Raw genomic sequence first — 19,909 nt, forward strand, 5'->3', positions numbered from 1 at the left:
GGGGCCCACACTTTCATACGTTTGACAAGAGAAGAAGCTGCCCCAGATGTCCTCTTACAGGTACCCTCGCATTACATTAACTCAAGAAATTTCATTGAACTGCCTATATCCGGGACCCTTTTCACAATTCTAACTTCTTTTCTTTATTCTAGTTATTTATTCCTTTTTTTTGTTCCATGGCAATAAAATTGGTGGCGCATCCATACTTTTGAAATGATTGGCGACGTTCATGAGATCAGCAATCTATCTTATGATGGGTGTGCAATTGGTGATGATATGTTTTATAAGCTATGAATAATTATTATGAAAAGTGGCACATAACCAATGGCACATGCCCAGCGCATGAAGTCTCCTAATAATGCTAATCGCACTAAAGCAACCTTTTCCGAAGGATAAAGCAGAGCTACTCGGATTGATCAACAAGCCGAGAATCATGTTCAAAAAGTGTGTCCACATGGTGAAAAAATTAACACTTGCCAAAAGCTCTGCATGAAGGGGAGACTAAAAGGTAAACACTCAGCCAATCTAGAACGTTCGATTCCCATTCTGGAAACTTCGCAACATTTGTTCTGTGGCAAGAGATGACTTAAAGGGCTGCACAACTGTTCCATTCTACAAATCACTCATGATAAATGGGTTCTCTAACGCAGCAGTGACAGGGATCTCGGAGGCCATGCTTTACAGGGGTGTCATACATATGGGCTACGACACTGAGAAAAATGGTCATCCACCCAAGGCCAGCACGAAGCTACTTCACATTTTTATACCCATGACAACAGAAGAAGCTGCACGAAGCCAAAAAGGTTACAATGTGCTGCTCTTACTCAGCGAGGAAGGTTTTGACCCGCGATGCCACCGCAACAGCAACATCCGTGAGGTGCGGCTGAACAAAGCCCTGCAATGAATGAAAGCGAAATTTTGTTGCTTTGTCACAATGCCCTGGTTACTCGTGATCATTGGCCAGTTAAGGTGCCACCAATTCTTGCATTTTTCCAACTAGCTATTCATAGATTCCAGAGAATTTATGAATAACTAGTTGGAAAGGGGAAAGGGAAACTAGTTGTAAAAGGGAAAGGAAAGAAAATTACGGAAACATTACTGTTGTAAAAACGTATGAACAATGAACTCTGATAAGTTGAAACTTGCGGGGACCGCAGATTACCTTTCAGTTACCAGAGGTTGCAATTACTCTAGAAGCCGAGTAAAGTTTGGTCCAAAACAGAATTACGGGCTATTCTATGAACAGATTAAAGGAAAAATGAGACATGAACAGATATACAGACATGGTTGCTGTTTGAACAGATAGTGTGACCAGAACAGGCATACAAACAAATATGCCACCTGCCCACCACAAGTACACTATCAGTTTCTTTGGCACCATATTGCAGTGATTGATTGATTGATTCGTTCATTCATTGAAAGAGTCTAGTGACCCAAACAATACAGGAACTATGAGAGACCCCAGTAAAAGACTCCAGATTAATTTTGACTACCTAGATTTCTTTAACATGCATCCAATGCTCAACACCAACCACTTCTGCATTCTGGCCTTGTTGCAATGAGGCTGCCTCAGGCTCAGCAACAGACAGCCATAGCCACTGAGCTTGCATGGTAACGCAGCAATATTTGTGCTTGTGAAGCAAACAATGAAAGCATTGCTGACCTCCTTCGCATAGTAGAAGCCGACGTAAGGGTCCGTGCCCGTGGCACATATGAGGCTTGAGGATGCAGCAGAGAATCGCATAATGCCACCGTGAGCCTTGCGGATCGACTCTATGACCATCTGGTCGAACAGCCGCGGTGCCACCGTTCCTGAAAGAAACAGGCAACCGTGGCTGCATTCGCTGGCAAAAGCACTGCAGCAATGACTGTGCGGCTAAATTGAGATGGCTGCGCTTCATCGCACTCATTGGTACAGCACTAAAAGTCATGAGCTTTGTGTTCTCAAAATGGTTTGCTCTTAAGCCAGCCGCAAGCAGGCTTTGCCACACACCTAACATGCCCTAACCAACATGGCGAACCTGCCACTAATAAGCACTTTTGAAGCCAAGAGACCCCTTTTGAACCCCTTAACTGCCTATGACGAGTTAACTCTCGTGACAAAGGTTGTACTACCCTGTACTTTTGACACATAAATAAATAATACAGAATGTTCTTGCTATTTTTTTTTCAAGAGCAGTAAATGCACTCCAGGCAATTCTGGTAATATATATTTTAGAAAAAAATTGGGAAACAAATGCAGGGCTTAAAAACAATCCCACACTATTCATAAACTTCTCAAAATTTCTCATGGCCGTTAAGGGGTCAAAAGCTTGGGTGTTGGAAGGAATGGAGGACCGCAGCGATGGTAGCAACAATGCACACACTGACGCCTTATTTACGATTTTAGCCTGACGTCCACCATTTTGGTTAGAACGCACAAGGTGCGTGAAGTGCACTAGCAGGTTTCGAAAGCCAACTGACCTGCAAATGTCTAGCATAGCATTTGAGACATAAGTGTGCAAGGTGCATACATGTTCAATGCCTACCTCTTTCTGTTCCACCATTAATTGCACGGTTCACAGTTTCCTATCCTTTAAACAGAGCTTCACCCTCTAACTGCTGATGATGTAACTCGTCATCCCAATGAGCATCCTCTGGTGCCGATGATGAGTTAACTTGTCGTGAACTCCGATATTTTTGCAAACGTGTATATGTGCAGTTTCTCATAATTTAAAAAAATAAATAAAACACAATGACTTTTGCTATGGTTTTTCAACAAGACCAGTAAAAATGCAACAGGCATTTCTGGTAACATATATATATTTTTTTAAACTGGCGCAAAATATGCAGGTCTAAAAACAATTGCACACATCTAAAAAAATTTCGAACTTTGTCACGCTAGTCAAGGAGTTAAAGGCTCTCCAAATGACGACGTCCGAATATAGTCCTTGAACCTTCTTCCTTCACCTCGCGATCTCAAGCGACTGCGCTATCGAATGCAAATGGTGACTCACCCACAGCCTCGCAGTCTCGCACATGACGTATGTCCTGAGGTCCCCACTTTTTGTAGCTCAATGGCGGGGGTGTCACCGCGGGGCCCTGATTGCCAGTGCCACCTATTCAACAGAAGATGACTCGTTAGCAGCTGAAGTGGTTGCAAATGCTTCTGCACGTGCATAAATCTCTTTTTGATGCATCAAATGGCCCATTGAGCGAAAAAGTCGGTGTCTAACAGCGAAATGGCACCTAAATTCCCACTGGCTGTGACGCCGCATCACGAGCGCACCTCGACGGAGCAGAGCGGGCGAAACGGTGTTGCGTGAAGGGAGAGGGCATCTCCGCGATGCCACGGCACCAGCGTGTCTCGACGGAGCAGGTACGGTGATGCGACGCCATGGGGCGAGGCGGGTTGTCATCGGCGAGGCAGTCATGTGACACGTGCATGCGGGTGCCGCCGTCTCGCTCTCAGAAGCTGGCGCGCGGTCCGTATCTCTCTCTCTAGCCCCCCCACTGGGCTTTGCTGCTGCGCGTGCCTCCCGGCCTTGGGGGCCACTGCTGCTTTCTCGGTCTCTCATCATGCAGGACGTTGGTGGCATGTGGCGTTGGCATTGCAGGCTGCTGCTGCTTGCTGGCTCGGGCAGCACGTACCACTATGGTATATTACTTACAACACAAAACTCGAAGGACCGCTCAAGGGCATTCCAATGGACATTACAGCTTTCGCAATCACAACTCATAAGAAGTGCTTAGGTGTCCTCGAATTTTTTTTCTTTCTTTAACCGGCGATAAGTTCTCAATCTCTGCACTGACGACATAGTTGTCAGACCCTTGCCTGATTAATATAATAGTGGGTTCGAATGCGCATGCGCAACACACAATGAACAACTTTTGGATTTAGCATTATGGGATCTGCGTGGTTTGTGCAAGCACAGAAGAACATGGAGGCGCCCAAGCCCCCTGCTTCGAAACAAATTCATTCTTGCAAAATTCTCTTTGTCACAACTACAAGAAATCAATGGTAAAATGGCCTTTCACTTCGTCTCACCTCACTTTAGGGGCAAAACATCAGCAATGTTTTGTCATTACTATTTTTCTAGGTGCACACAACTCTATACGACTTTCAAGGCATTTAAGACTTCCCGTCTTCTGCCCGCGCTTGTGCATGTTCTTAAAGTCGCAGGTTGAGTGCCTTAGTTAGTCACTGAATAATCTGCAGGCTTGCACAGACTTAAAGGTTGATGCATAATTTGGTTGACAAGCATCAACCTGTTGTCAATGGCTACAGGTTGACGACCATCAACCTCAGCAGGTTGTTGCTTCAAGCAGTTGACAAGCTTCAACAGGCTGACGCTCATCAACATGCTGTTAATAACAGCTTAAACAAACATCAACCTTAGCAGGTTCGTACATAAGCCAAATAACAAGCACCAACAAGTTGACAAGCATTAATCTGTTGTCAACTGTGGTCAATGAAAACTGCTTGGCAACAGGTTTATAAATTTGTTGTCCCTCAGACCCCAATAAAATTATGCTTTGAGTGAAACAATGAAAACGAGCTGCTGAAAGACAGTGAGGAAACATTTCACTGCAAACAGACTCCTGGCCCACGAAGCTCTGTTCATTACTTCACCTCGTTAATTAGCATGTGGCTATCTATGGATTTGCTTGCAATCAAAAGACATGCCTTTCAAGCAGAAGAAGACAGCTGCGTATTTCCTGCAGTGCTACAAGAGACGTGAATAAAATAATAGAAAGCAAGACTTGCCTCTAGCCAGCTGATTCCGACAAGCTCGAAGTGTCTGGAACAAACCGAAGCCCTCGAGACACACGATGGCATGGGGATAAGTGACCCGCACTTCGTCTTGCTGTCAGAGGAAATGGAAATAATTTTTTAATTAGGTAAGCAGTCCCACATTCCTTTCAACACAACGTACATAAGAAACCTGTAACATGCAGCTGAAGAGGGATGGACTAATGAGCTGTGCTCACACCAGGTTGTGTGTGGGCTCAATTAACACTTGCAGGAGGCATGTCCAATTAACTGACACGCATGCAAGCTTTTATTACAAAACACCTTGAAACGACTAAAATTTATGTTCACCCTAAACGAAGCGTAGAGAACGCAAGTACTGTTATGATTGTACTGTTACAAAAAAGAACTGGTACAAAAGATTCAAAATCTTGAAGGCACCCGTATGGCTGTCAGAACATCAAGCTTTTAATAATTTTTTTTTTTCACTTGGTCAGCGTTTGTCCCATTTCTCCATAATTCTTCATGACCAGATGAAAATTTATTAGACTCTCGACTTCGGGTACTGAGCTGTTCACAAGTAGGGGCCTGTTTTAACCGTAGTGGTTTACACGCCAGATACAACACATAGAAAAACTGATTTATGCATTCGTATACACAGAAATAGCAACTAGCACATTAGAGCAACAGAGACTTGTGGTCACTGACCAAATCAAAAGTTAAGCAACACTTCAGAACGGGTTCCTTGTTCATTGTGAACAATTAAAGATTACTTGTGAGCAAAATCAGATAACCAGAATCTGATTATGAGGCATGCCATAACGGGGCGGGAGTGGTGGGAGTGCTCCGGATAATTTCAACAGCATGAATTTTGTTAATATGCCCCCTCCTGCACGGCACACGAGCATTGTTGCTGGGACCGCATCCATGACCTCAAGCTTTGCAGCGCAATACCATAGCCATTGGGCTACCGCGGCGATTCATTGTGAACAAAGAACCCATGTGGGTTCCCAAGATATCAATTAACGTATGACTAGGTCAGTGACCAGGGGCCTTAGCTTTTTCTAAAATGCTACCTGTCCAAACGAGTGTTTGTCCAACTCGACTAAGCCGCCAGCACAGCTGATGCCATTACTGCTGGTAGAAGGATATGCCCCGCAACGCTTGTCTGCGTGCAAGGAGGTCGACTCCCAAACGGGGAACAATAGTACAGTGCCAGTGACGGCACTTCGTGCAGAAACGATATAGCAATCCGAAGCTGCACCTTACTGCCTCACCTGCTCTCCGAATCCGCTGAAACGACGCGGCACATACGTCTGGCACTTCAGCGACAGCACGGGCTCCTCGTGAAGGAGCTGGTTTAGAAGCAGGCGCCCATCCTGGGTAGAATACAACTCGACGTCAGCGCCCCACGGAAAAGAATGTTAAAAACATCCTTTACAGGATGTTTTTTAAAAATTATTTTTAACAGAATACTTAAAAATCACCTGTGGCATGTAGCACAATTCTCGGGATGAATTACTATCAGAGGAGGAATTTTGCAAGAGAAACGAAAGTGAATATCTGACTAAAGTCTAGTTAATTAACATTTCCACTAATTACTTTACGGCACATATTGTAATTTAATAATTATAGCCAGTGACTTCGAAAGTCACATACACTTGGAACATATTCTGAGGAGGGCACCAGGTTCGAGATATGCATTCCCCAAAGTTTGCGACAAAATGCATTGAAGTTCCAGTAATGTTCTAGCTTCAATGCATAAAAAGGTGTTTTGTTCAAAAAAGTGAAACAAGAAGGCATTTTTATCGCAAGTTCCACGGCGTTTATCCAAAAACTGGTGTTAGTTTCAAAATTTGTTCCAAGTGAAGGTGCCTTGTGAAAGCACTGGCATATTTGTATATTGCATATGTGCGTTAAAGTAATTAGCTTAAAAATTTACTAGTGAAATTTTGTTAGTCAGTCAATCACGCATTTTCATTTCAAGTGTAAGTAATGCCCGCTCTTGAGTAATCCAGCTCAATGAGTAGTTTCGTGCTGCACTGCCACAGGGAACTTTTTAAGTTCTTGAAGCGTTAAGAAACCCTGTATTACTTCACACTACAGGAAAATAGTATTACTCAGTATTGACTTACCATGCTATAAACTGCGCCAGTTCCCTCCCAGTCAACACTTGACACAGCATTGCAGCACTTGGGGATGCCAGACATGTGTACATGTCTGGCGTCTGGTGACTGAGTAAATGTGTACTCAATCACCAGATGTGATCGAGTACATGGGTACTCAATCACCGTCACGGCATGAGCCCAAGAGAGATCGCGGATGTATACTTCGTTAATTTAGTGTTAACACATGTGCGAGTCGGGCTTCAATGTCATTGTACCAAGGTGAAGTCACCTTCATAGATGCCACATGATTGTGTTGTAGGTTCGCTTGTATCTACTTACCTGAATTATTTGTGTGCATACCATAAATGTCTGTTTGTTCCAATAAATATCAGCTATGAGGGTAGTATGGCATCTGTGTTGCACCTTCGTCTTGTGCTTACCTCAGTGTACATGTGAACGTAGCCGGATTTGAAGCCGACCACAATGCAGGTCCAGTCAGGTCCTCCCTGGTAGCTCCTCATATAAGGGGAAAACAGAAGGCAGACAAAATTACGGACCAGCCACAGGCCAGTGAGAGCGCATAAAACACAAGTAGAGGTACTATCAGAAATGAATGAAAACACGAACGCGTTAGGGCTAACCAGAATGTATTCTTTCAATTTTTCCCCTTACACCACTTCGTGTGATGCCTGCATGATTTCGGCTCATTGGTTATGGGCCTACAAAATATTTGCCGAAAGGACACAGGGTGCTAGAAAACTGCATCCTAGAGCTATTGCTTGAATAATGTGTTCCACATTACACTTCCCTCTTTTCATTTTATCCATTCAGGATAATATAGCCTTTATGAAAAAGACATGTAGTCACTTGAGGCACGGGTACAGTTGAATAATGCTCGAAGCAAATCTCGTCAAGTGAAGTAACAGAAATGAACATGTGCTAGGCCGACACAATATGCATTTAAATTCAACCAACACTTGCCAGTGTGAAACAAAAGCCTATATTAAAAATGCATTATGTTCCCCTGTTCATGCACTTAATTGCATTAGGAGTGTCCTAGCAGAATGTGCCAAGTTAAATTTGAAAAAGTGAGGGATGACACTAGGCGACTTCCCGCATGATCAAGACTGTAGTGTTCGCCTTTGCCTGCAGGTGGCACTGCATGTTTTGAGAAAATTTTCAACAATATTATGATGTGCAAGAACAAATATTCTCTTTATGACAACCTAAGTCATACCAGGCTGGTGGCCTGTTAGAGTAAAACAGAATGATTGCTGAGGGAAGAAAAATGCATTCAAAAGTGGCAGAGAATAGGACGGAGTGATGAAATTAGGAAATTTGTCGGTTATGCCAGGATCAGTCTTTTTAGGACAGCAAGGATTGAACATCTCGGAAGAGTTTATTGTCCTGCACAGGATGCAGCTAAACCACTGGCAATGCTTAAATTATCAGAAATTGCAGATTAGACATCATTACATATGTAAAACACCCAATGTCAACCTGCTAATCTTAAAATTCGGAAATATACTTCAGTCGAAGCCAAATATAATACTAAATTTTGTTAGAAAATATGGAAATTAAAGACTGTTTATTAAAACGTTCAGTCTTCTGTACGTATGCATTGAACAGGCATTCTTTATTACAGTTGTAGCTATAACAATCTGCACCCCATGCAAACACACAAACATGCGCACACACACACACACACAAAAATATTTGCACAGCTCATCAAATTTTTATGTAACAACAACTGAAATATCAAACACCCCTATACATTGGTTCTGCAGAATGGGTGTCAGTGCTATAGGTAGGTTTGAAACATTGAGCGAGGTTGAAAATTAAGGCTCTTAAAATTCGGTCGGCAACAGTACTTGGTATCTTTTGTTCAATCAGTTTTGCCGTGAACTGGATGCAAATGAAAAAATTGTAAAATTATTGGTGTCATAACTTCAGCTGTAAACCCCGAAAAATCTGGAACCTTACAAGAGAAAATTTTAAGGATTGGCAGGTATTCCACTGAAACGATGCATGACCAATCAAACTTTACCGCCACAAACCAGCATACTATGCCTTGCTAAATCAGTCGTTCACTGTAAGAAGCTTCAGCTGTATAGTTACGAGAAAGTGATTTTATATCATGCGTAATTTTTCAATGTGCTCACCTCTTCTGGGAGCTCATCGGCAAGCACAGCATGGCACAGACAGGGTCACTGAAATAGCGCAGAAATTTTTTTTCTTTAGTATTAGGCAAGAACATTCTTCAACAGACACATTCATTTGCTCCTACATTTACTTGCATACTTTGTTTGCTCTCTAAATAACTTAAAAAGTGCTAAATAAAAATAAATTTTGCAACTCGAAAAGCTGTCGCCACAAGAACACAAGGCAGGTCAGATGTACCGTACCTATTTGATGCACGCAGCTGGCTGTGGAACGACACCTCGTATTTCCAGTCGTTCCGCTCAGATATACCATGCTTGGCTGCCAAAAAAAGAAACAAAAAAAGAAATTCCTTGAATGTCGCATTCGTGAAGTAATAAAAAAAAAACAGCTTAACCCGTTCCATTCATGTGTCGGGCTCCTTCCGCAACGCGAAAATATCGGATATCCGAGAGTTATTTCTGATGCACCAATTTGTATTTTGCACTGAGCCTGCTTGCGTGGTATGATATTGGTATGGAAAAGCATGAACTTCCGAGAGTTCATAATGAAACTTTTGCGCACACAACACGAAACCACAACGAAGATGATGCCAAACCAACTAGCCCGCCTATCCGTTTTAATTCCGAGAGTTATTTCTGATGCACCAATTTGTATTTTGCACTGAGCCTGCGTGCGTGTTTTACGAGATGAAATTCACGCAAGTTCAGTGAATCAGAAGATAATTTTATTGCCGTGGATGAATATATTACGCCTTAAGATGGTCAGCAAACGTCCTTGGATAACAGCACTTCAGAAGAAAGTAATAACGAGGAGCACTACAGAACTGCAGTGTAAATCCTGACCTCCCCTCCCGAGAGTGCTTCAAGCACTACCACACAGTGCTCAGGTACTTTTGAGAGCCCGAGTAACAAATAAATTTTGTCTGAGATAAATCCACTACCATGCGTTTGTTTACCCGAGCGCTCTATCTGCGTGTAGTTTTTCGGCGGGTGAGCGACTACACGAAAAACTACATTGCTCTCATCTGGACTCCAGCACATCAAGGACTACCAGGCAACGAAATGACTCATTCCGCTGCTCGAGGATTCACGGACTGAGTGGACGGAAATGTGGGCCTTACCCCAGAAGCCAATGACTCCCAACAACAGACCAATAAAGACGCACTCATCACATTCCATGAAATTTGCACACATTACAAACACCAACGCCTAACGTATCCACCTCTCTCTGTGTCGAGCACGCGCCAGAGAGAAATATTCTGGCGCCAACTACAAACTCGCACTTTTCTTACCCCACGTACTTTGCACTTATTCTTTCCCGACACATACCCGACACCCAAGTGTCGCTTCTGCCCTGTCCAGACAGCAGATCTCTCCCATGTCATGTGGAAATGCCCCATCAAATATTCCTCCCGCAACCTCAAACCATTAATTAGTAGCGAGGAGCTGTGGGAGACTGCCCTGCGCAGCTCCGATCCCACCCTGCAGGACCGAGTCCTGAGGTGGGCTGAGGAGGTAGCGGAGGCCTACCACGACTGGTAGGCAGACGTCTGGCAGCAGAAAGTGCTAAGACTGGAGCACACAGGCCTCCCTCTCTCCCCCCCGGCCCCTCCCCTTTCTTAAAAAGGGAAATAAAAGTTCATTCATTCATTCATTCTATCTGCGTGGCATCCAAATGTGTAAAATGGCTCCCGACAGGAATGACCCCAAATTGGGTCATGACCACAAAGGGTTAACTGGTGAGCAAAGCTTATTTTCTAACTGCAGGAAGGTCCATTCGGATGGAGCAATGCTGCAAACCTGAGTAGCATCTCAGAGAGAAATGAAAGAAGGGGAGGCTATCTGCTGTTATATCCTACCGAGACCTGAAGACAGTTCAGGGACATCATCACTTCTGAAGTCAATTCTTATTATTAACTGGTATGTTGTGAACTTGAAAAACACATTTTCTGTTTAATGCCACTGTTATGTGCCAGAAGCAGCATCTCTATTTAGCCCCCCGTCAGTCACGGCATGCACATTTGTTTATGCGACTCATTTCTGACATTGCTGTGCAGTGGTAGCCAGGAATAGACCATGAACATGACCACTCATTCGCTGCCACAGTCGGCGAATCGCTAGGCAGCACTTGTCGGTTCATCCGAGCATGGTTAGGTACGTTACCGCTAGATGGAAATAGTCACCCGTGCTGCTTAAACACACTTTTGTATGTGTTTAGTGATTTTTGGTCGTCTCAAGAAGCAGAAGTAATGGCTGCATCCAGTGGCCGACATGCTCAGAGCGCGAGATATTAGACATTCTCGTCGACAGTGACAGTGATGACAGGCCTTGGGACAACAGCACTTACTCTGAGCCTTCTTTTAAAGAATTGAAATTCGACGGTAGGTGTGGCTTGGATTCACCAAAGAATGACGGCCCATACTCGAGTGTTTCAAGCTTTCTCACACAATGAAATGCCTGCGACTTCAAGAAACTGCAGAGAGTAAAATTTGAATAAGTCTCAAATGTAAATAAATGCAAGCTTGATAATGTCCCCACGAAATATTTCACCTAGGTGCTAGTGGTGCAAAGAAAAATGAGCGTACAGCACACTACTGCTTGTGGTTAAAAAAAAAAAAAAAATTCACAATACGGAAGGCGACCGCATGCACGGCGGGCGGCTGCGAATGGGTTAAGCTTAGGGTAGATTGAACCTAAACTGTACCTAAAGCACCTCCATCTTATTTCTGAGTGAAATGTATCACGACAGATGACTGCTTTGGTGAAGCACCACCGAGTTTGACGGGACGTTTGACATGGGGTGTTTAAGCAGCCATTGTGTTCTTTTTGCTTTTTAGTAATGCTTTTAGCTAATACCTAGCTAGCATGTGCGTGTAATACGAGCAGGTGATTCAATTCTTTTTATGAAAAAATGTATAATGACTGATTGTACAATAAACAGACACTTAATTACTTTGTAATTATGATGACACACTATAAAGCACACAAAGATTTCTTCTACCAGTTTGATATGCTTTTGATGGAGTGTAGAGCGCCTGGGCATAAAATTATGTTAATTTCACACATTTATAGAAAGTTGATCATAACTTGTGACTGAAGGGGCTATGTACATGCTTGCACTGTTTTAATAATATTGTGCAAGCATTGACTGCACGGCATGTCCATACGTTATAATGGCAGAAGAGGCAGGATCGGCGACAGTATGCACAAGTGCGTGAAGCACTGTCCAGTTCAAACGCTGTTCGCTTCAAAAGTGCACACTTTCATTATCTGCAAGGCCCTATCGCGCACCGCCACAAATAGCGAGGCCAGACAGCTACAGGTATTTGCAATCATCGCTTTTGCTTCTGTTTTTATAACAATACCTCACACGCCCTCATCAATTTCCTTTCTTTTTTCACTTTTATTCCGTGGCGCAAGCACAGGTTCTAGTAGTACGTAGACAAAAATTGGCTGATGTTTAACTCTTGTAAACCCAGTTATCCAGAGCAAAAGGTCTGCTTGGCTTGGTTTTCCAAAGGCTATGCCCACCGTGTTTCATTAATGCACGCTTCCGCGCTTGGTAAGCTTCTCTATAGCGTGCTAATCTGGCCTCCCTTTGCTCCTGCATTTAAGCAGCCAACTTTGCCTTTGCTTGACATTTTGCAGCCTGCCATCTAGCTATATCTACAGGATGATTGGATTCAGCCCGTGCAACTTTAGTGGTAGAAGTACATTAGGGGCATATAGAATATTTCTGGCTCACAGGACGCCAACGCCGGACGCCGACATCGGATTTTCTGCAACACAGGGCCCTTAACGCTGCCGCGTTAAAATGTGCAATATGCAGACACAGTGGATTGGCCTGTTTTCAATACGATTGCATACAAACATTCCAGAAGACAAGCAGAAGTAATCACTCAAGAAAACTCTAATTAAATCCTGGGGTTTCACGTGCAAAAACTATGATCTGATTATGAGGCACACCATAGTGGGAGATTCCTGCTTAATATTGACCTCCAGGTGTTCTTTAAAAGAATGTGCACCTAAATCTAAGTACAGATGCTTTTTCACATTTTGCCCTCATCGGAATGGGGCCACCACGGCTGGAATCGAACCCCCAACCTCAAGCTCAGCTTGAAGTCGCGGGTTAGTCACTGGGCTACTGTGGCGAGTCGGAAATCAACTTTCGAAGCGGCTTTTAAACTGCTTGGCAAAAATGCGAGGGGGAAGGCCTTGCAACTTACCCGTGAGAAACACAACCGTATTTTCTCTCGCCAGTGCCAAAACATCGGCCGTCGATGACAGTGCGACAACGCAATCCTGCAGCCACTTGTCCTCTTCCTTGGTTGACTTGGCTTCTGTCGGCTGTTCATTTTCCAAGGGCCAATCCCAGGCATCACTGGTTGCCTTTGATGCTGCATCATCTGCATTGTGAAGAGAAAACAAGAAAACAGTGACAGTGTTCAATGCACACATGCTCAAAGGTCAACTTGAAACAAAATCGCTCTTGAGCTTAATGTGTTAAAAGCAGAAGGATAGATGCCCTAGTCATATGCTATACAGCTACACGATAAGGCAGACACGTCATCTATCCCACAATCCCATGTGGCACGCTGATAGCTGTCCCAAAAAAATTTCTGCCTTTAAAATGAGTTAAAATGTTTTGGAACTGCAGTAGCATACAATATGCATCTGAAGCACCGAGCAGGCACATCAGTTATGATCAACTGTAGTGACAGCGCTTTTTCCAGTTTTGTTATGGAATAGCATGGATTTCCGAGAGATTTCTGATGCGCCCATTTGTATTTTTCACTGAGCCTTCCCTGTGGCCTACACTATTACAACAATGTTTTTTAGACGATGGAAAGTTTTAATGTTGTTTGCCTTTAACGACAGGAAGGTCAATTTATGTCTCGGCACTGCATAAAACCTTTTACAATATTACACAGGAAAGCAGGTTATTGTAAATATAGTTGCACTGCTTTGCTCTTACGTCATTACTGTGGTAATCATATGTGATTATGTGATGATTCTCACACGTACGATGGCAATAGACAGCGTGTGGGTTTCAGTGCCTTCACAGTGCATGGAATACACCTCATACAATTTATCAACAGTTATTGTAAAAAGAAAAGCTAAAATTAAGAGCATTTAGAAGCTGACAGGTAATGGTCTAAGAAAGAGCAAGTCTCTGCAATATGTACAAAGCAATTCAGATCAAGTCGTCGGGAGATCTAAAAAACCTGCTGCTTTACGCCAGAAAAATATTTTTTAAAATTACGAAACTACAGGAACGTGCCTTTCGAGCTCACGACTTCGCAAGGGGATAGAGTGCGATATGAAAACGTTCAAGTGCCGAGCATTGTTCTATGCAGTTGTCGTCAATAGCTGCAGCGTAGGTTTGCAGCGAAAGCATCTGAAGATTTTAACAGAGCAGTGTCATCAGCGGATGGAACAGATCACTCTAGGCGCGGGCGCTGATGACTACCTACATAACCGAAGAAGAGCACATTAAGTGCACAACATACCAAAAAGCCTGTGTGGCTCCGAGACACAACCACTTTTCGCAAACCTAGCGACTGCGATTTCAACTCGTCATACATTCTTTGCGACCACTATTTGCGGCAAAGGTACCCGCTGATAGCCACAAGGGACGCAATCGTATCAGCTAAAAAATAAAACAACGAATAGCTGAAACATTCTAGCCAGAAAGATTAAACTGGCTGAGCAAGTTGTGACCGAAAGCTGTTTCAATTGCGGGTGTTGACAGCTAATAGCGGAACATGAAACTAGAGGCAGCGCTCTGGAACTAATGTCGAAGGAACAGCTTCTTGGATAACCAAAATGCAAGAGCTCCTGTAACGGAGTTGGGCATACGCTAGTAACAGCGAGAGCACCTAGCAGCTGACGCGAAAACATGCTCTAGTGACCCAATGTTTTGAAACAAACCCCTCACCCTGTTGTTCTTGACCGCTTGGAAACAGGTAGGACTTGACTCTGGCGACGTTGCTAATTGCTGCTATCTTCACCAACTGACACGACATAGTGCTATTCACGGCAGTTTCAACTCAGGTTTCAACATACTTTCGCTCGCCACTGGGATTTTGTGAGAAACCTTACGACTCGAATCAGCCTGGCCTGACTTGATTTCGTATGCAACATTCAGCAGCCACACGGCAGTTTCGATTTTGCCGCAATCGACGTCATGACCGCAAATGGGCTGCAACCATGGCTGCAACGAAGCGTGCAGCAATATGCAACAATTTATTATCGCTATATTGTGGCTATTATAAATGAGGCTCAACAGATACTAATGTTATTAAACAATCGGAATGTTTTACAGAGATGTTTTAAGGTGAAACGTGATGTGTCGCCGGCTGAAGAGAGGTTTCGCAGCTTTTACGATTGGCAGTGATTGAAAAAGCGCGTTCTGTATGAAGCGTGTGTTGTGTCACAAGGACAGACTCTTTCGCGAGGTATGCGAGTTTCTAATACATAAGATGACGTACGTGTTTGGTATTTTACGCAACGCACCAAACCCGCAGCACATTCAGCTCGGTGCGAAAGCGGCAGCCCAATCTGTGTAAACATCAGCCATCATGTTGCGCTTTTGTTTACATTTTCTACAGTTTTCCACTATTTTCCAGTCGAACGCTTGCTATTCCTTGTGCCTATCGTTTGGGAATGGATTGGAGTGGCAGATCTTAAAACGAACACTGTAGAGGTGGTGCTGGCGGTTCCACAGAAACGTCTTATCAGAGAAGTGTTGACTACGCGATGGCGAACGCGACTTGAGCGGGATATCGGCCAAAAGCGAAGTTTGCTGTGACAACTCCACGATTTCTTGGCGGCTCGGCATCATCAATCGTCGCATCTGCACTGCTTTGCTGCTCGATACTCTATTCGTGGACGCGAACACGCTTCTGGCACGATGAACGCACCGCCGGAAATCAAGAAGACCAAGGAAGAAGCCCCGGCCGAACTCGAGAGTCAGGTCATCCTCCGTCTTCCGGGCCAGGTCGCCGCGGCTTTGCGAGCCGCGGTGCGGTCCGGCGTGATGAACCTCAAAGACCGGCTGTCCATCCAGCTGGAACCGGACAACCGGCACGGCACGGTGCGTTTCGACCGCTGGAGCCTGTCGGCGCGCGTCGTCGACCTGCCGTCCATCATCGAGTCGCACAAGACGCTCGACCGCAAGACCTTCTACAAGACGGCCGACGTGGCGCAGTTGATGATCTGCAAGGAAGAGGACGGCGCGGAGGACGAAGAGGCGAAGAAGGCGGCCGCCGCGGACGACGAGGAGTCGCTGCGCCGCAAAGAACGCAAAGACGCCAAGGACAAGAAGTACCAGTACCCGCACGGCATCACGCCCTCGCTGAAGAACGTGCGCAAGCGACGCTTCCGCAAGGTGCTCAAGAAGAAGTACGTCGACTTCCCGGAGATCGAGAAGGAAGTAAGTACCTTGCGGTGGTATTGAGGAGGAGATTTCGCCACTGCGGTGCAGAAAATACGAATCGAAATAGTAGTCGTGGGAAAGCAACTGCGTTGTATAAACTGACGCAAATCAGAATGTGATGGCGAAAGATGAGCGACTGGTGAAACTGACCAGCCTAAGAGAATCGAATGTAACGAATGCTAATTCAAACCTTCGTAATTTGGATATCCCAATCTTTCCAGCAACCCAATTCCACGACACCAAGCTGAAACAGCTAGGGTGCCAGCATTGCTCAGTTCGTGATGTAACTGTCAATGCTCACTGTGCCTATCGCAGTCCATCTGTGCTGCTCTGTGCATGTTGCACGTCGGTCTGTGGCCTAGGCGTAAAGTGGCAGCCTGTAGCTTATGACACTTACCATGCTGTGGTAACGCTTCCATAGTAGAGACAATTTAACCAGTTCTTGATATGGGCTACTGGCTGCCACTGGTGTACCGTCCACTACTACACTGCTAAGCACTTACCTTTCACGGTTCGACATACACGGGTAAAGTTAGTTACTGACCGCGGATTTACCAACCGCGGGGGCGAGGCTGCAGGCATTGAGAGCGTCCCGTGCCGGACTGTCTCTGAAATGTCTTTCAGTGGCCTCGTTTTCCGAGAAAGATGGGGCCTTGTGGTGATGGCATTCGTTGCTTACACACATTATTCAGTAAATGCTAGGTGTCAGCAAATGGGGATTTAGTAGCTAGAAAACACTGGTTGCTGACCGTTCATGTTATTAAGAAATTTGAAAAACCTGGAATTTTACTTCTCATCTGCAGTTATAAGCAGACACGTCCGCTGGAATGCTTGAATGTTATCATGATTAAATATTAGCTGTGTGTACCAAGATGGAAACTTGTATAGTAATTAAAAAGTGAGGCATGTTGAAACATTAACCTATCTGCCATGTAAGGTAGTTTTAAAAACCTGTTACATTGTACATTTTGTAATCCTGTACTGAAGCACTTGCAGTATTAGTCAATAAAAAGTGTTTTTAAGTTTAAAGCTTCTATGAAAACGGTTAGGTTTTGGATGTGATGATGCCTTTTTTGAATGAAGACATTTTGCTTTACTCACTAACAGGTAAAGCGACTCTTCCGCATGGACAACGAAGCCATTTCAATCCGCTATGAGGTGGTCAACGCCGACGACGACAAGGGAAGTGATGGCAAGGTTGATGGAACTGAAGTGCCTGGTGGGGGCTCTGGCGAGCCTCATGTGAGTGGCGGCTTCGGCTCACCTTCCGTGAGCGCACTGCTCAACAGCAACTCGCAGAGCATGGACGTCGGTGAACACGACCTCTTCGGTGAAGCTTTGAGCAGCTCTGACGAGGATGACGTCAACATCGTCGACTCGGGCGGGGAGGAGGAGCTCTCATCACGGCCTCCAAAGCAGAGGCATCCATCGTTGTCGGGAAAACGGGACGGCGGCTCTTCACCGGACATGGTGACTGACTTCCGGCGGGGCATGCTGGCAGCCACCGATAAGATGACGTCTGGTGCGAGCACCAGCGCAGCGGCAACGGCGGCGGCAACAAGTTCGCTTGTGGACGAGTATGTCGATGACCCCGATTACGGCGATGACAAGGAAGTTATCGAGTTTGCCACCAAGAAGGAGGAAGACGATGACGTTGATGAACCGGAGCAGGACAACTCCGCGCTCTTGAACCGGTTGTCGGATTTGGAACGGGAGATCGCGCAACTGCAGGAACGAAGGCAGGCCCAGGAGCTTGAGATAGCATCGATAGAGAACCAGGCGCTCAAGCAACGGTTCCAGAATATTGTCAACACTCTCAAGATGGAAGAGAGTGAGAAGCAGAGGGAGTATGATGACATCGTGTCGCTGCTTCACCAATGATCGTGCTGCTATGGAGATGTACTGATGTACTGGAAAGTTTTCATAAAGTTAATACCTCTCATTGGCCTTGCCTGTAGGATGAAGACCTGTTTGTGATCTCCCAAGAAATACATTCTTGCAATTTGTGGGACCACAGTGCTGCTTTTCCAGATGTGGTGACTGTTTGAAGGTGTTGTTGGTGACTGTAGACAGATTGCTATTCTTTTTCTTTTTGCATGAAAATTGTCATGCAAAGGTTTGACTGCCCAGATGTTTCTTGAAAGATTTTTCGCTGTGGGAACAGAGAACAGCAGATTCTATTTGAAAAAGTGTCCAGCCTGTTTTTAGAACGTGGAGATGAATTAACTGTGTAAATATTCTCAACCATCCGTAGACAATTTGTATACACTGGCTTCATTTCAAATAAACTGAACCAAAGTTTAAGCAGCCCACAGCTGTTTTTATGGCTGTGCTGCAAAATGTGACATTTCAGTAAAATGCAGTGTTGTGAATTTTATGTGCTTTGGAAGATCGACAATATATGAGTAATGCATGTTTTGAATAACACAGAAGTGACAGCTGAAGACTATGCTACCTGTAGTGGTGATGGTTTGGTTTAGGTTCTTTCATTTCAGAGGAGTTTAATAAAAGTCCGAAGGAATCATGAGGAATGCAATATAATACAGCTTAGGCATAGTACGTAGGCCAGCTGCCATCAAAGCAATAATGCTTTTAAAAAACAAATTAAACGTAGGTCAAACGAAATTGATAAAGTGAGATGCTAAAACATTGTATGTGCTACTGTTGTCGAGAACAGTGCTGAGATAATGTAAAACTATTTCAATATGTTTTTATGCCAAGTTCGCCATTAGCCTTTCCTTGATTAGGTCAAAATGAGTTGAACCAAACCCAGATGGGCAGGTGCCGCACCCATTTGCGCAGGAATCTGAGCCATTTTGACCTATCACAGAGAGCTAATTGTGGATTTGGCATAAAAAACAGATTGAAATAGCTTTACGTTATCTCAGCTCTGAGCTCTTTCGTTAAACAATGCAGACGTTAGCATTCACGGAAAATATACTCAAGCGTGCCTGGGTGAAGTAAAACCTTGCTTGCGACATAAAACTATCTTTAGTAGTGGCATTGGATAAAATGGAAGTAAGGTTGACAAGATTAATGCGAAGCATTTATCAAACAAGTGAAACGATGCAGCTGGGTTATACGGCATGTTTTGCAGAAGAGGCATTGGAAGTTTTTAGATAATGAGAGACAGATACCTGCAGCTTGTTCGACGACTCTGTAGATAGCAAGAATACCAACTTCTGACACTTAAAAATGTGTTGTAGACAAATGTTTTCCAGCTGCCATCAGTTCTGTATGAATATTCACGCCAAGGTTGATCTATGTTGAAGCTTGCGCTGTGGTGAATACTCGGCTGTTCGCTGCATTGATCATATGTTGAGCACACCGGGCGCGTATCCCCCCCCCCTTCCCTCAGAGACAGGCAATAAAGGGGAACGGCAGTGTGTTTAACCAGTAGGTAAGGTCCAGTTTGCTACCCTACGCTCGGGAGAGACGGGAGGGGAAATTTGTGTGTGGAATATGCGGC

At 44.6% G+C, this 19,909-nt stretch overlaps 2 protein-coding genes across 4 annotated transcripts in view; one reads left to right on the forward strand and one right to left on the reverse strand.

The window, feature by feature from the left end:
- Positions 1-15,141, reverse strand: part of LOC119464190 (rab3 GTPase-activating protein non-catalytic subunit) — a 54,909-nt gene extending 39,768 nt beyond the window's left edge. For 2 of the 3 annotated variants that reach the window (XM_037725056.2, XM_037725054.2), the window contains exons 1-10: positions 14,941-15,141; positions 13,229-13,408; positions 9,246-9,321; positions 9,003-9,050; positions 7,281-7,356; positions 6,010-6,111; positions 4,748-4,847; positions 2,997-3,098; positions 1,664-1,812; positions 825-895 (exon numbers count right to left, since the gene is read on the reverse strand). In XM_037725056.2, the coding sequence (XP_037580984.1) occupies positions 825-895; positions 1,664-1,812; positions 2,997-3,098; positions 4,748-4,847; positions 6,010-6,111; positions 7,281-7,356; positions 9,003-9,050; positions 9,246-9,321; positions 13,229-13,408; positions 14,941-15,028 (992 nt within the window). In that variant the 5' untranslated portion in view covers positions 15,029-15,141. The remainder of the gene's footprint in view (positions 1-824; positions 896-1,663; positions 1,813-2,996; positions 3,099-4,747; positions 4,848-6,009; positions 6,112-7,280; positions 7,357-9,002; positions 9,051-9,245; positions 9,322-13,228; positions 13,409-14,940) is intronic. The other variant, XM_037725055.2, reaches the window with a different exon arrangement.
- A 406-nt stretch (positions 15,142-15,547) lies between these two features.
- Positions 15,548-18,752, forward strand: LOC119464193 (transcription initiation factor TFIID subunit 7). The gene is made up of 2 exons (XM_037725058.2): positions 15,548-16,437; positions 17,548-18,752. Exons 1-2 carry the CDS (start codon positions 15,916-15,918, stop codon positions 18,319-18,321), a joined length of 1,296 nt encoding a protein of 431 aa, XP_037580986.1. The 5' UTR covers positions 15,548-15,915; the 3' UTR covers positions 18,322-18,752.
- The last annotated feature ends 1,157 nt before the right edge of the window (positions 18,753-19,909 follow it).

This window comes from Dermacentor silvarum, chromosome 9, assembly GCF_013339745.2.
Source record: "Dermacentor silvarum isolate Dsil-2018 chromosome 9, BIME_Dsil_1.4, whole genome shotgun sequence".
Lineage (NCBI taxonomy): Eukaryota > Metazoa > Arthropoda > Arachnida > Ixodida > Ixodidae > Dermacentor > Dermacentor silvarum.

What these genes read in the sequence shown, in the direction of transcription:
- LOC119464193 (XM_037725058.2), top strand. Translation starts at nt 15,916, where the DNA reads ATGAACGCACCGCCGGAAATCAAGAAGACCAAGGAAGAAGCCCCGGCC. An exon ending in TCCCGGAGATCGAGAAGGAA is followed by an intron (nt 16,438 to 17,547) that starts GTAAGTACCTTG and finishes ACTCACTAACAG; the next exon opens with GTAAAGCGACTCTTCCGCAT.